At 51.1% G+C, this 16286-nt stretch overlaps 1 protein-coding gene across 1 annotated transcript; it reads right to left on the reverse strand.

Annotated features, from left to right (window-relative positions):
- Nucleotides 1-2342: 2342 nt before the first annotated feature.
- Nucleotides 2343-10225, reverse strand: CRYBB3 (crystallin beta B3). The gene is made up of 6 exons (XM_039504609.1): nt 10213-10225; nt 9284-9360; nt 6338-6456; nt 5729-5861; nt 4770-4912; nt 2343-2613 (listed from the first exon to the last, which is right to left on the reverse strand). The coding sequence occupies exons 2-6, from the start codon at nt 9353-9355 to the stop codon at nt 2448-2450; spliced, it is 633 nt and encodes a 210-aa protein (XP_039360543.1). The 5' UTR covers nt 9356-9360; nt 10213-10225; the 3' UTR covers nt 2343-2447.
- Nucleotides 10226-16286: the final 6061 nt, after the last annotated feature.

Below are 16286 nucleotides of genomic sequence, written 5' to 3' on the forward strand. Positions count from 1 at the left end.
GGAGGAACCAGAACAGCCCTCAACAAGTTACCATTTCGGGTGGCTTTGCCTTGGGCTGACTCGGGCAACAGGCTCCTCCTCCCACTGCCAGTGCACGGAGCCGCCCAGCTGCTAGAAAAGAGATGCCTCGCAGGCCTGTGCCACGTCTCAGGGGAAAGTACCCACTCCGCCATCCCCTCTCTCCTTCTGAGGGGCTCTGCCGCCAGCCAGCTGGACGCGTCTCTCCAAAGGGAGCTCCCTGCTCTGAAAGGTGGGGGCACGACCCTGCTGCAGCCAGTGTGTGACGGGCTCCCCCCAGGGTGCCACTTGGAACTGGGGTATCACTGAGCCTGCCTGATCCACCAGCCTGGGTTCCTTTTACACTGCGCTGCTGAAGCAGGCCAGCCGAGCCCTCCCTCAGGCGTCAGACTGCACTTTACCAGCACTCAGGGACACACCCAGCTGCAGAAACACACAGACTCTGAAACCAGCTCTGTGTGGGAAGAGCACAGCACTCAAGTGCACACCCCCTCTGGAGCGTAAACCCAAAATTGTATCATCTTGCGCTGCACAGAGACCTGCACGGCGTAAGCTCTTGAAATTCACCCCTCCCTCAATGTGGAGGAAGGTATGCACAGCTTCCCCTCCCCCGGTACGAATTCCACAAACCGTAGATGTTTACAGCAGTCATCTTGGTCGAGGATTCAGTGAAGAATAAACCCTGATTATGTCACTCCCCTGCCTTAAATAGGTTTTACATAGAGTGGGAATCCTTTGTCTTCCAACGTGGTTCCCAGCACTGGTCAGTGGGAAAGTACTAGTATTATTCATGGAGTCCAGTATCAACTCAAAGGCTGTTTGCAGTGTCCCCAAGAAGGCTTCCCAGGAGGTGGGAAGTTGTTTTCCCTAGTGGCCCGTCCAACCAGCAATCTAGACTGATCGCTCACGGTCTAGTGGGCGTTCCCCAAGTGTAAACGCATTTGTAATAGTTTCAAGGACAATATTCCTAACTTCAGATACAAAAATGATACATGTGTACAAATAGGATGATCATATTCAGTAAATCAACCTTTCCAATGATACCTCACATGACCTATCTTGCCTAAAACATGCCTTAGTTATGCCATAATCATATTATAACAATCTCTCTGAAGAATATGGGGTGTGATGCCCCACTGTGCTCACAGCGTATCAGCTCTATACTGGGCAGCTGGACGTCCCCAGGCAGTGCACGCCAGCCAAGCAGCCTGCAAGAGGCAGTCAGATCCTAAAACAGCCTGGGCTCCTTTGTAATGCAAATAGCTCCATTCTCTGCAGCCAGGTACCTGGGCTGACAGTCAGTAACTGAGCTCTGCACACCGCACGTGTCCCCATCTCCACCACTATGGCTGCCCCCTCCCCAGCACAGTCGCTCTAGGAGCTGCCACAGCAGCCGCACTCTGATTTATAGTCCCTCAAATCATTCAGCGTTGTTCTGTACTCAGGGGCTGTGCTAACACAGCTGGCCTTCCCTGGGGGGCGAGACCAAAAGGCAAATGCAGGGGTGTCTGCTATGACCTTTGCAAGCCTGTTCTCTTTAGGCTGCGTTTTGCAGACCCCTCTCTCTAATATCACATGCAAAGCAGCGTTCCAGTAGCTGGGAGGAGATGCCCACAATACATTGCCCTGGAGCCGCCGGCCTGCCCTTGAAGTGGCAACGGCACGCCGCAGGAGCTCGGGTTGCCATCTCGTTTTGCATGCAGGCAGCGTGAGCTCTGCGAAGCGGCAGCTGAAGGTGTGTTATTTTTGGAGCACTGCAGCCTTTATGTAACAACGTGCACAATTGTTCTTCTCTCCCTTTTGTTCCATGGCTTCTTGCTGGCCACACGCTGCGGCTGGAGCAGTTCAGAGTCTCGCCACCCAGAGAGCCCCTCTGACCCCGCTTAGGATGCCACGGAGGCCTCGGCTTACCTGGCCTCAGGGGCGTCCCGGGGCAGCGCTGGTCAGGGGGTTGACACTGTTCAATGACTGGGAACACGCACCAGGGATTTGTCTGGGGCCATCGGTACTCGCACGCCGCACTAGCGCCAGTGCTCACTAGCAGCAGCAGGACATATGGAAGCCCACGTAGGCCAAGCTCGCCCCAGAGGTGAGAGCTCTGTTAGCCTGTGCTGTAGGGCCAGTACGCAGAGGGAGAAGGCGGTTCCCATCCTGGGCTTCCCTCACATCTAGCCAGGCCCCCGTCCCACTTGGGCAGGGTGCCCCTGGGCTATGCCAGGAGGCAAGGAGGGCAGCTCTCAGAGCCGCAGCGTTGGCGCCTGCCCCCATGACCCGGCCCTCGCCCAGCGGCCGACTTGTGAACACAACACCAGGACAAGCCAGGCCACAGCAGCCTCCAGCTCCGAGCTTTATTGACACAAAACCACAGGCTATAAATCACATCGTCGTCCTCTTCTTCGGGCGTGGCTGCGAAGGCGCCGGGGTCCCCTTCAGGGGGTCTCAAAGCAGCCGTGCTTGTGCCACTGCTGGTCCCGGACCCGGCGCACAGACTGGATCTGGGGCTGGCTGGCGTCCCACTCGTTCCAGTGCTGGTACTCGCCTCTCTCAAAGACGTACTGGCGGCCTCGATAGCCGGGGTATTCGTAGCCCACCCACCTGCGGGAGAGGGAGACGAGCCTCAGCACAGCAGACGGGAGCTCCAGGCAAGCTCCCCAGCGCAGGGGCCTGCTGGCACAGAGGGGGCAGCCCTGGCTCCCAGCCATCGGCACCGCTGCTTCACGTGCGGGCCCGGCGCCTCCCCCATGGCTGTGCTCTACCCGGCCACGGAGCTGGTGCTGCTCCAGCCCCCAGCGTGGGCCCAAGGGTGTAACCGCTACATGGACACAGCTTCTGGGACGCGTGGGACCTGCCGAGCCTGAGCTGCCTGGCCAGGCCGAGCCAGGCTAACGGGGGCTGCAACAGGCTCGGGGGTAGCGACGGGGGACGCTGGCGCCTGGACAGGGTTAGATGATGTCGTCTCCCTGCAGCCTCCCTCCAGCACTGCCGCTGGGCCCTGGGGGCCAGTCTATTTCACCCCACGTCGCAAAGTGTGGGGGCGTCAGCGCCGGTCCCTGATCCTGCCACCCAAGACACCGTACTGCACACCCAGGGCCTGGCAGCACGTGCCTTGCCTCAGCACCTCCCGCCTTCCTGCGTCGGTCGGGCCTTTCCCTGGCTGCCGGAGCCACTCAGAGCCAGCCTGGCACCCCCAGGGGCCAGCAAAGCTGCATGGACCTGGTGCTCAGGAGCGAGAGGCGCTGTCCCTGGGAACATGCCTGCGGCTCATGCCGGGGGTAAAGGAATCAGCATCATTCCCAGATGGGCTGGAGCATTTCCCAGCGTGGCAATGACGACAGGGAGAGAGGCTGCCCCCCACTCGTGCAGGGACCTACAATACAAGCCCAGGTCCTTCTTGCCCCCGCCTCAGGTGGGGGCTGCTCTTGGCATCCACAGAAAGGCAGCATCTACCGGCTGCTGCCCCAGCAGAGCTGGAGGCCAAGGGCCATTCCCCCATCAGCACAGCTCTGCTCAGGGCAGTGCTGTGTACACACGCCTCCTGCTGTCCTGTGCACCCCTGCTGGGGCTGGGGCTGGGGGTCACGGTGCAGCTGCTAAATAAGACCACAGCAACCACAGAATGGCAGGTGCCCAAAGCTGCAGGAGGGGACAGGGGCATGCCTGGCAAGGAAGGGGCAGGAGGTCTGCGGTGTGCGCCATGCCCCAGGAACCAGCAGGGAGCAGAGAATGGGCACCAGCCCCTACCCACCCACATGGACCAGAACCATAGGGACTTCCCTCCCCCAGGGCAGGCTCCAGCAAGGCAGGAACTGACACACACACACACACACACACACACCCGCAACAGCCTGGGGGCACCAGTGGAATGTACCCCACCCCCGAGTGAAGCCTTCTCAGCCGCCCTGACCCCGGGCAGGCAGGGCTAGGAGTGGGGATGGGGAAGGGCTGAGATGTTGCAGCCAAAGTCTGGGTGCCCAAGGTGAAAACACCTGAGAACAGAGCAGCACTGAACCATGATCCTGGCCTCCAGGGCAAACCCAGCCAGGCCCTGCTTCCCTTCTTCCGTCGGTTCATTCAGGCTCTTGGCCTGTCACTGGAGACCCACAGCCAACTCCGAAACAGAGACAAAGCTGGGCAAGCCCCACCCACCCCGGGATGGGGAAAGGGCTCTAGGCACCTGGGATCTGTCTCTCTGCACCCACGCTAGCGGCTGCATGGTAAAGCCCCCCCCCGACAGTTCTGCCGTGCAAAGGTTGGGGGTAGCCATGCCCCCAAGGAGGGGCTCCGGTCAGCCTCCGGGCCAGCACTGTCGGGCTCCCTCCCTGCGGGCTGCCAGATCTGGGCAAAGGGGGCAAATTCTGCTCCTGCGTCTCGTTGGTGGGGGTGGTTTGATTGGTGACTTGCTGGGGGTTAGGGGAGAGTTTTCACCCCTGCTCACTGCATTGGACACAGTTCGTATCAGGCACCCCAAGCTCCTCAGATAGGGGTGGCAGGTCTTTATTTGGCTATTTATCGAAACCTGTGCTAGCCTGTGTAACCATGTGTTCTCGGCCCCGCCCCCCCCACTCTGTGCTCCGCCCACCCATCCTGTGCTCCGCCCACCCGCTGCATCAGGTCTGTACTTAGCACGTCACTTCTCTGGGGCAGAGTGTTTCTCCCAGTGTGTACGGCCCGTGCCCAGCGCCGTGGGAGCGTGACAGCGACACTTTGGTGCTAGCGTCACACACAGGCTGCCCCGGAGATCTCTGCCCTTACGTTCCGTTCAGTGCTTTGATGCTGGCCACGCGGTCCTGGAACCCGTGAGCCCAGAGGCTTGGCACATCGTCATCTACAATCTCCATCTTCCTCCCGTTGTAACCGGCGTTTTCAAACAGGTGGATTTTGTGGTCGTGGCTGTCCTGCAGTGGAGACATCCAGCAAACAAGCTGCTCTCCCCTCCCCTCCCCTGCCCCCCATCCCCAGGGACCTGCCATGGCCCACTGCTATGGAGAAGCCGGCCAAGCCACCCCTGCTTGCCCACCTTGTGGAGATATCACTGGGGGCTGAATGCCCAAGTGATCCTGCACGCCCCAGCTGGCGAGGACGGGGAGTGCCTCCACACACAGCCGGCACCGACTGGACGGAGCAGGAGGCTCGGGCGGCCTGGCAGATGCCAGGGCTTGTTTCTGGGCTGAGACAATTGCACACGCCGCAGCGCGTGGAAGCGTCACGGTGGGAGCCAGACGGGCCTGGTGCTACCTCAAGGGATCCCAGGCTCCGCTTGCTGACAGGAGCTGGGAACAAAGCTGCCGAAGGTGAAAGAAACGCAGGCGTGCGAAGGGCCCCCACCCTTCCAACTGACTGCCCATCCGTGCGAGACGCTGGGGGGAGGCAGGCCTCAGCCCCCTTAGCTTGCTCAGGGCGGAGCTATGTAGGGCAATGGAGTCAGGAAACGTGGGCTCCTTCCCCAGGCTCCGTGGTGGGGGTTGAGGAGGGAGGAGGGTTAAGTTGACATGAAATAGCCCTGGGGAGTGTGTCCCCTCGAGGGCAGGGCTCACAGGAGAAGCATCTCACTGAGCAACGTTAACCCCCACCCTGAGCCTCTGCTGTGCACCCTCGCTGCCCACTCCCAGCCGTGCTCCCTGCTGGGCCGCAAGGGAGCCCCACACCTCTGGCTCGCCTTAAAGGGGTTCTCTGGGGCTCTCCCCTCCCAGCTCCGCGCCGGCCCCACTCACAATCAGCAGGGGGCGGACGGACATCAAGCTGGCGCTGCTGTGACTGTTGGACCAGGAGTCCCAGCGCGGGTAGGCTCCCTTCTCCAGCACGAACTGTTCCCCACAGAAGGCCTGGCGTTCGAACCCGAGCCACCTGCAGGGAGGGGGCGGTACGCAGACACGGGGCGTGGGGGCTCCCGCTTCGGGGCTCCCCGCCCTGCCTCCTCTCCCGCCTGCTCAGCACGGGGAGGGGTTTTTCAGAGGGCGTGTAGCACATTCCCCGACACCGGGGTGGGGAGTTCCCCTGGCAGCAACTGCCGCGGGCAGCCTCAGAGAGGGATGGAATTGAACAGGCCGAGCACCCCACAACAGCCTCCTAGGGTCGGCCCCACGCACAGGGCTCGGGGAAGGGTCTTCACAGCCCAGCTGAGCCTCCTGCTGCCTGGAGCTCCATGGTCCCTTCTCTCCCAGCACCTGGTTTGTGTTTTCCAGGCTCTTCTCCATGGTGCAGAACAAGGGCCCCGTTAGCAAGAAACCCATCCTCTTTCCTTGCCGTGGGGGGGCTTGCCCTCTCCCCTCCTGCATCTGAAGGGCACTACCCCCTACCATCCGCCTGCTCTCTGTACTTACGGGCCTGATTCTACCTGGATCGATCCCACTTTCTCCAGCGCTTCCTCCGTCACATTCGGACTTTCCTCTGTCAACTCACGCTTCTTGCCCTGGAAATTCTCCAGCTCGAAGATGGTGATCTGAAAGGAGAGGCAACGCTCTCACACCTCCAGTGATGCAGCCTGGCCCAAGCCGGGCACTAGCGGAAAGGGGAGCTGGAACACAGGCCAGGCTGGCACAGACAAGCTAAACAAGCTCTGATGTGCAGGTGGAGGTGGAAGAGGGAGGAGTCACAGCACATGCGCTTCAGGCCATTGCTTCACCAAGTCTGCTCCTCCTGCTCTGTCGCCCATGGGGGAACCTGTGGCATTTCCCTTCCAGAAAGCCAGGCCTGGCACTGGCGAGAACACAGCTGGACACACACACAGGGCCGGCTTTAGGCCAATTCCACCAATTCCCCTGAATCAGGCCCCGCGCCTAAGAGGGCCCCACACCCAGTGAGAATCTCTTCCTTGGCTAGAGGCACCTTTTAAATTTTTACTCACCTGGCAGCGCTCCGGGTCTTCGGTGACACTTCGGCAGTGGGTCCTTCGCTTGCTCTGGGTCTTCAGCCGCACTTTGGCGGCGGGTCCTTCAGTGCCACCGAAGACCTGGAGCAAGTGAAGGACCCGCTGCCGAAGACTCGGAGCACTGTCCGGTGAGTACAAGCCCCATGTGTTTTTTACATTTTTTTTTTAATATATATAGTCATCCCTGCCGGGGCCCCATTGAAACAGTTCGAATTGGGCCCCGCACTTGCTAAAGCCGGCCCTACACACACACACACACACACAAAGCAGGCTGGGTGACTAAGTTGTCTATTTCTGCCTTTGCTTGCTAGTCAGTCTCCTTACAAATGAACCTGGTGTTCCTAGTTCTGCAGCAAACTGTTTAGTATCGACCCACTCCCGTTCACACAGTAGGTTTGAGCCATGAGTCACACTCCATGGTAACTGGGCAGCACTACGACCGGTCTGAATTCCTTCTACCCTGATCAACAACTGGTTCCAATTCACAAACTGCATCTGCAGGGAGGGACGTGCTTTGTGCTTCACCTCCCCTGATGGCGAGTGCCAGCATCACTCATTTCTGACGTGCAGGTTCTGGCAAGATGGATGGCTCCAGTTTTAGCTTAATAGCCAAGTATTGACCACGGAGCATCTGTTGAATACAACAAGGCGTGATATCTCATCTGTACTTGGCTGAAACACTGACCACAAAGTGAATGCCTGTCTTCAGGATCATCCATTCAAATGCAAGACCCAAGATCCACACCGCTCACTCTAACAACTCACCTGGGACTCTGCTCTGGTCTGTGGTTTCCTGCCCTGGGGCTGGTTCATTGTAAATAGTTTCCCGCTCATCACTCTCTGTAGATCTATGAGCTTATTACCTGGGTCATTAACCCTGACTAGCTCGGAATGGGTTTAATTTTCACCTGGGATCTGCAGGGCTGAGCAGCAGCCAAACCTCAAACCAAACAAAACTCCCCAGGTTGGGATTTGGTAACAAATTCAGACAGAGCCTTGGGGGCTTTGGGAACCCTGAATTTCACAATCATAGGGTGAGCAAGAGGGTTCTGCGATGGAACCATTCACGAACATGTGGGTCCGTACACTCTCTACAGGGCAAATTGGGAGTTTCACTTTGGACATCACTCTATCCTTGGTGTGAAAGATCAGGCAGACCTTTGGGAAAGGAGTCACTGCAGGAGAAGAGCCCACAGACTGAGAACTCAACACAGCTCACCTCAAATGTGCCAGCTCATTCCTTTCCCAGGAACCATCCCCAGGAGCCTCTTTCCAGCCCAAGCCACCAACAATTAGCAGAAATCTAGGCCCAGGGGCAGTGAGAGCCCATGGAAGGCCATTCAGCCATCCAAGCCTTCCAGAAATGAGCCCGGTCTCCCGAACGCTGTTGCAGCAAAGGTGAGCCCAAGAGCCCGAACAGTCTCCTGGGTCTATTCCTCTCTCCCAGCTTCCCTGGCCAAGAACAGCAGCAGAGCATTGTGCTTGCCACCCATGTCCTCCAGCTGAGGGGAGCGTTGAATTGAGGGACAGTGCAGACTGCTAGTAAGTGGTTGATTCCCTGTGTAAACAGCTATGTGGTGGGAAGTGGGGTCTCTGTCTCAAAGGATGGGTAACGACTGCTTCTGACATTGCACCGAGGGCTACCACTCTAACGCTGCAAGCACTTCATAATGTGCCTCTTACTCCTGCACTCCCTATGGAGACCCCGGGTACAACACCCACACATCGACAGACCCATTGCTCTAGCATAATGTGGAACCCCCAGGGACCGAAGGACACTGCCCTATTCCTTCGCACACCCAAGAGCTGAAGGGCTGAGCTGATGTTCCTTATTCTGAGTCTGTGATAGCAGAGCCGTTACCTCTGCCCTCCCGCACCGTAGGGAAAAAACCACAAAGCAGAAACACTGACCTGCGAGGTAGTATTTGCATTTATCATCAGGGACTTTACCACCACTCCAGATCGACAGAATTACGCTTCAGACAAATATAGCCCAACTCTGCTGGGCTATAGAATCTGCTTTCTTTACCAGCCAGATAATAAAAGCTAAGCACTACAACAGTAAACAGATTGCCAGGAGATCCTTCGGAACTGACAGACACTGCAGAAAGCAGCAGCACGTCTGGCAGAGGTACTAATAGTAACTCATCAGAACAAAGTCGCACTCCGTGACACTCGGAGGCTGGAAAGATCAGCTCTGGCACACAAGGACCAGATTTAGCTGGGTAATGCTAAAACACTGCTGTGCTGGTAAGGCTCCAGGCTGCTGGCTTTTTAGCCACACAAGCTACAGCATTCCACATTAGTAAGCGTGAGTCCACTCAGAGGCCAGTTATGTTTCGAGGGTGATCCAGAGCAATACGTAACGCTAGTCTGTGACTGGCCATCGCTTCTATACCTTGTAATTCCCTCTTTCGCCAAGATACTCCCCAGCAGCCATCGGCTCGGGGGGACTCTGCCGTTCGGTCATTGTGCCTGAAAGATCCCAAATGGAAAAACGTTAACACTGTCATCCTGACAAAAGTTGTACCCTTATTTTATGAAAAAATACAGCTGCTGCTTCTCTTTCTGGCTTTCATTGGGAGAACAAGCCTGAGGTTGGGTACACAATTTTGACAGGAGCGTATCTGTGCACTGTATTCATAAACCCAGTGATCCACTCTGAACATCTCATCTGGCCTCCTGCATAACACAGGCCACAGACTCTCAACCAGTGATCCCTGCATGGAGCCCAACAGCCTGGGACTGCATTAGGAAAACAGCCTCGGCGAAGACTGAAAATGATGGAGACTCACCACAAAGCCCTGGGAAGCTATTCTGGGGGGTAATTAAACTCACTGTTACAAATCCGCCTCTTATTTCCAGTTAGATTTTGTGTCGTTTCAGCCGTTGTCTCTGGTTACTGCTTCTCTCTCCTTGTGCAAAAAGCAATCCCAACGGGAATCACAACAAAGCACAATCCCACCCATGGGGTACGATTGCTGGGCCCCTTGTTTCAGTGGTGAGCGCTAACATAGGAACCTGGACGGATACATTCATTGTCTTTTCTGAAGTCAGAGCTTCTGATTTGAATGTGCCACAGCTGGCTAACTTTTCCTGCCCCCACTGCCCTCTTTAAGTAGTTTTCATTTAACAGGGCTTGGAAGAGCCAGTGGACAGGAAGTATAAAGACACTGAGTTCAACTAGTGTCCCAGTTAATTAAAACCCTGTAGTATCATTTCCCCCAAATTTTAACAAAATACCCTGTACAATAAAAGACCTTTTCTAAAACTCCTGTGCTAATTGCTAGAAACCCATTCAAATTCAAGCAGAGCTGCTGCCACTACCTCTTCTGGAGTGTTTCAGTTGTGACAGAGTGGGATCAGGGGACAGCACTATTTATGAGTTGTTTCTGAACAGGGCAGCACATTTTGATGCTGATGCAGCAGGTATGTCTCCTGAATTCCATCCATTATGTTTCACTTCAATAGCGAGGGCTTGCAGCGGACTATGGAAACATTATTCAAATTTCTTCCAGCTTTCCCTTAAAAATATCCCACTCCATTTGCAAAAGATTAATATTGAACTTTACATCAGCACGTTCTCATTGCTCCTTGCCAGATTCTCTGGAAAACTCCTCCTCTGCAGTTTATTGATGTGTTTACATGGAAACCAAGGACAGTGCAAGGCAAAACTCATGCAAAATAGTTACAGTATGTTTCGGGCTACAGAACAAGGCAAGGCCTGGGCGCTCCAGCCCACACTGGCTCCGTTGTAGCTCTGGTGAAGTGAGGGCTCTTTACCCCGAAGTATTGCAGGGTATTTTGAGGTAGTGTTGCCCAGTGGATAGGGCACTAGACTGGGACTCAGGAGACCTGGTTTCTGTTCCCAACTCTGACATTGATCTGCTGGGTGGCCTTGGGTCAGTCACTTTCCTGCCCTGTCCATCTTGGCTATTAGATAGCAAGCTCTTCAGGGCAGAGGCTGTCTGCCTGTGTGCCTGAACGCCGCCCCACTCTCATTAGGGGGCTCAAGGCACTACTGGAAGGCATGGAGCCTATTTGCCACTACTGGTCTGGAGCCTATTTGCAGAGCACAGTGATTGCATTACACGAAATGATGCTACAGACCTAGAACAGCAGCTTTTCGGTCCCTGGAGCCCGGTGGCTCCACGTGACCAGTGTGCTCCATCTAAGCAGCTGCAGTTCATGTTCCTATTCACAGGCTAATACTGCGTATCCCTCGGGTTGGCCTGAGCCCACTTAGAATGGAGAGCAAAACCAGCATGGCTGTAAGGACACAGGCCTTCATGGTGCCAAAGAGACCCAGCCCCCCAAGTACCCTATGTTAACAGGTTGCTCCTTACACCCTTCCCAACCATCCATCTCTTTGGGGTCTGTGGAGCTGCCAGGACTTCTCATAGCAGCAGTTCTGCTGCAGGTGCAGGTGGGGCTCACACGGTTATTGGCCTTCGAGCTGGGCAAACTATCCACAGCAAAACAACTCATGAGACAAACATAACGAAATGAATCACTAAAGTCGCTCCATTCTGTGCCCTGATCTTGGGTGCTGGTGGGGGATGCTTTAATTTTTGTTTATTTGCAGAGTTGGTGTGAAATCTGGGCACTCCCTTGTCACATCAGCCTGCGTAGGAAGTAGGGTGTCAGATAGGAGAGGGAAACAGAAAAGCATTGGAATAAGACACCTACTGCAGCATCTCTCCCAAGGGTCTCCATTGTGCTAATGGGAAGCATCATGGTAACGACAATATCACTAATGTACCTCAGAACTGGTAAACTTTCTGTCCGAGACCAAGATACCACGGCAAGAAGCATGGCCGAGGCAGGCAAACTGGGAGAGTGGTCATGAAGCAAGCTACTTAAACACAGGCTAAGGAGAATTTCTAGGGCAATATACTCCACATGTTGGTTAATAGGAACTGATAAATCTTAGAGTTTTGTACTGCTGCCTGTCACTGTACTATTTTAGCACCTAAATACGCAGGGGAAGGTGAAGTTACCATTTCAAAGGTACTTCTGTCATTTCTATTTTTAATATCACTTCATATCAGGCAATAGGCAATCACACGCAAGGGTAAAACTGGGTTGTGCATGAGGTTACACAATGACCAGATTTAATGAGAAAATGGCTATGCCGGGAGTTGTGGTATGCTGGGATAATTACAATGTCTTAGCAAAGCAAAAGTATCCATTAAATACAACTGGCATCCAAGCTTTGTACTCTAATTTATTGTCATTGTTTGAATATAACACATTTTGTACATGCAAAGATCCACCATGGACAGCAGTTGACTGTAGTTCACTTTTATTGCAGTTCCTCGTCACATGTTCATCTGCTTTTCTATTGATATGAAAACTCTTAGTTGTAAAATATAAAATTACTTCTGTACAGAACACTCAGGGGAGGGACTGGAATGGGATTCATTTGTATCTTTTACCAAACAAGACACTGTAATTCTCTTTTTTTCTTTAAAAATACAGGTACTTTCCCATATGTTCATTTTCTTGGTAACATTTATTTTTGCAATGACTAAAGTGCCCCAAAATCCTGCTTCATTTTCCAAGTTCATGGAATATGCACATAGATAAGGCAGTTGCAAAACATCACAGAGGGTAGGGATAATATATTGTACTGATTTTTCTTTCCTAACAGAACTCAATTTCCTCTTGCTGTCAGCTTCTTTAATCCCTTTGAGAAATGCTCACAGCACACTGTTAGAAAATATAATCTTTTGTAAATATCTGGCAACGCTAAACTTGGAATCATAGTCATACAAGTAGATACACAACAGATAGAATATCTGTATTACTTAGGAAACTATGTAGTACAAAATATTTTCTATAGCACAACATATTTATTCATTGTGTGATCCATATTTACATGTTCTATAAGGCTATGCAGAATGATATAAAAGTTTGTATCTATACAATAGCTCCTTTAAACAGGCTTGATACAGTCAGCATGTTCACTATGGTAAGAAGAAAATACATAAGCCACACAACCTTCCCCCTCTCTCCAAATTCCATCAATAGGATGAAAAAATCATTTCAACACATTTTGGTAAAAATATTTTCAACTGAGGGATGGGACAGACCAAACAGTGGTTTGAAGTGCTTCAGAGAAAGCACATTGCTATGAGAAAGGATTTCCAATCACCCTGGAACTGACATATTTCGCATACGGCTCACCACACATTCTCCCTGCTCTGTATCATTGTCATCAAGAGCCTGCATTGACCAAACAACCTTCGACTCTGGTATCCTGGATGACTGAGGAGTCAGAATATTGTGCTCATTGGTCCATACTCAAACCCGCTGTAAAAGGCAGCACTCCACAGATGTTAATGTGGTTGCAGCCAACCAGGGAAGCCTGGTCTTCACTCGGGGGGGAAAAGGTGTGTTCTTGGCTTCAGTGAAAATCCTAGGTAAATAAAAGTAGAATCCTAGTGAAGAAAAGGCAGTTTATTGCTAGCAAGTCGATTCAACAAACAAACTGCCTTGTCTTTACTAGGACTGTACTTCAAGTTAGCTAACTTGAGTTCAGAACATCTCTTTTTCCTAGTGAAGACCAGACCTTACACCAAATCTGGTTTTGTCCCTTCGTCCTTGGGTTGGGTTAATTAGCAATGCACTGTTAGCACCTTGCAAGCTTAGCTGCAGAAGTGGGCTGTGAGCTCTAAGAAAAGAGGACATACTTTGTAAAAAAAAAAAAAAAAGGGGGGGGGAGGGGGAAGAGTTAACATGCAAAAACAGCTGAGACCCTTTCTAATCTAATGTTTAAAGGCCCAACGTTGCCTTCGGATATTGGTGTAAATCTCGAACCCAGTGAGAGCATCACACGTGCCACAGGACAGAATTTGCCTTACCCACTCAGGGACTTAGATGATCCTCATCACTGTTGTATTGGAGTGCCTCTGACGTGGGTGTAAGGAGGTGAGCTCCTACCACTATGTATGGGGTGAGTAAGGGTGAACAATGTGGTCTCTTCAGTTAAACGGATGCTGTAATGGCAAACCAGCATGGATTGGTTTGTATGAAGGGCAAATAGGAGAGAAAGGAGTTTTCAAGGTAGTGCAGAGTTCCACATTCATAGATCATTCCCGAGAGGCCATGTTAGCATACACCCTGCCCCACAAGGACATGTTGGCTTGCTTTAGACTGTTTATTGTATTACTTAAATTCAAGAATATTAGAAAAGAACATTTACCTCCAAGCAGAAATTGTTTCATGTTTTAAATATGAACCTGTGCAAAAGAACTTAAAGATTGTCAGCATTGTCAACTACATTCTTTTCCTCCTGAGATAGCAGATTCTCTCTTACGCTTTAACCTGCCTGCACTGTCCAATTGCAGAAGTCTGGATCAGTTACAGTGATCAGTTCAGTTACAGCTTAGCCTGACTGAAGGGGTTTTATACTTCACTGACACAGAAAGGTATTTGGATGGTAATAAGAGACTCTGGGCCCAACTAGATTGATAGAGTTTTAACATTCTATGGAACTGACCCTTTTGGCCTACTCGAAGAAAACCAAATTCCAGTAAGTTAGCAGTGAACCTTTACCACCCTCAGAACAGCCATATTGAACATATTTGCATCTCCCAAATTATTACATTTCAGTGACTTCCATTATATTTTACAAAACAGACCATGCCTAATTCATGCCAATTATTCTACACAGGACACCTTCACACAACTCCTTCTCTTATCCTATAGAACACATTGCTTGTTTATTTCTATAAAACATTTCTATCATCACAGAATTGTAACATTTTGGACATTTGGCGCAATGGGAGTTTGGACTGATCAACTCTTTTTTTGTTCCAAAGATTCAAATAATGTGTGACAGACCCTTCAAAAGCCAATTACACTCAGTTTCCACTACATACCTTTAATGGTATTGGGCATAGCCCTGTACATAGTCAGGATGCAAAGTGTAAAGAAGGCAGCTAACATCACTGGGTGCCTAGATTTTTAAAGGATTCCAAACTATTTATATTAAAACTTATCCTAGAATTGTTCTGATTGCTATTGTGATGTTTTGGTTCAGCAGGGCTCTCCATGTAGCAACTTTACATTAAACCACATCCACGGTTTACTACCTTACACATTGCAGGCATATTAAGTACATGTGCAAACTTGTAAAATTAATTATAAACTAATGGATAATGCTGCTCTGGATAGTATGGTTGATCAAAAGTTTGCAAACATATGTGGACAAATTGGAGAAAGTCCAGAGGAGAGAAACAAAAACGATGAAAGGTTTAGGAAACATGACCTATGAGGAAAGATTGAAAGAATTAGATTTGTTTAGTCTGGAGAAGAGAAGACAGAGAGGACACGAGAACAGTTTTCAAGTGCATAAAAGACTGTTACAAGAAGGGAGAAAAATTGTACTCGTTAACCTCTGAGGCTAGGACAAGAAGCTATGGGCATAGCAGCAAGGGAGGTTTAGGTTGAACATTAGGAAAAACTTCCTAACTCACAGGGTAGTTAAGCATTTGAACAAATTGCCTAGGGAGGTTGTGAAATCTCTCTCAGTGGAGGTTTTTAAGAGCAGGTTAGACAATCATTTGTGAGAGATAGTCTAGATAATACTTAGGCCTGTCTTGAGGACAGGGGACTGGACTAGATGACCTCTCGAGGTCCCTACAATTCTATGATTCTATGATTTGTGAATTAGTAGCCGGCAGTTTCTGATATACAATGCTTCTGGTAATTTGCCAGCAATTACTAGGTGATCAAAACAAAATACCAGAGTGTGGAAAGCTAAACCTCTGTGCAAGCAAGAAGCAAGTTTTTAAATCCTACACGACCATGTTAAAAATATGAAAATGGAAAGCAGAAATTTAGCATCTTTGTGTACAGCAGGTAATACAAAACCAGTAAAAACACCGACTTCGCATATACTGTACTAACCTCAAGATACACAGCCATAAACAAGGTGAATATGCAAAATGAATAAAGGAGAAGAAAAGGCCAACTGGCGTTTCCAGTGAATATGAAATGTACAGACTTGTACTGATCCTAAAACATCAGTGGATTAAAATTCTAGGGGAGGATTCTCCAAATTTCAGTGAAAAAAAGGGGCATTAACGATGTATTTCCAAGTTCCATACACCAGCCTGATTTACATTTACTTGTTTAAACTATTGATCTACTAATGCAGCTGTAGGATGAAGAGCAGATAAAACTGTGCCAGTCTTAAATAAAAAGAACAAAATGCTTCTGCAAAAGCACCTTGTATTCAGTGGCGAATGCCAAACACCAGCTATCTCCATCTATCACACTTATGAGAGTTCAAGTAAAAGTGAGTTAAGAGTTAAAACTTACTCTTAAAATAGCTTCCAATAGTTATTAATACAAAAAAAGAACATGCTGCAGGTAAAAGCTCATTCCTGTCT

Source organism: Mauremys reevesii, linkage group 18, assembly GCF_016161935.1.
Source record: "Mauremys reevesii isolate NIE-2019 linkage group 18, ASM1616193v1, whole genome shotgun sequence".
NCBI lineage: Eukaryota > Metazoa > Chordata > Testudines > Geoemydidae > Mauremys > Mauremys reevesii.

Coding starts and splice junctions, on each gene's coding strand:
- CRYBB3 (XM_039504609.1), bottom strand. CDS start 9,355: ATGACCGAACGGCAGAGTCCCCCCGAGCCGATGGCTGCTGGGGAGTAT. Junction 6,457..9,283: donor GCGAAAGAGGGAATTACAAG/GTATAGAAGCGA, acceptor CTCTCCTTTCAG/ATCACCATCTTCGAGCTGGA. Junction 4,913..5,728: donor CCGTCCGCCCCCTGCTGATT/GTGAGTGGGGCC, acceptor TCTCCACTGCAG/GACAGCCACGACCACAAAAT.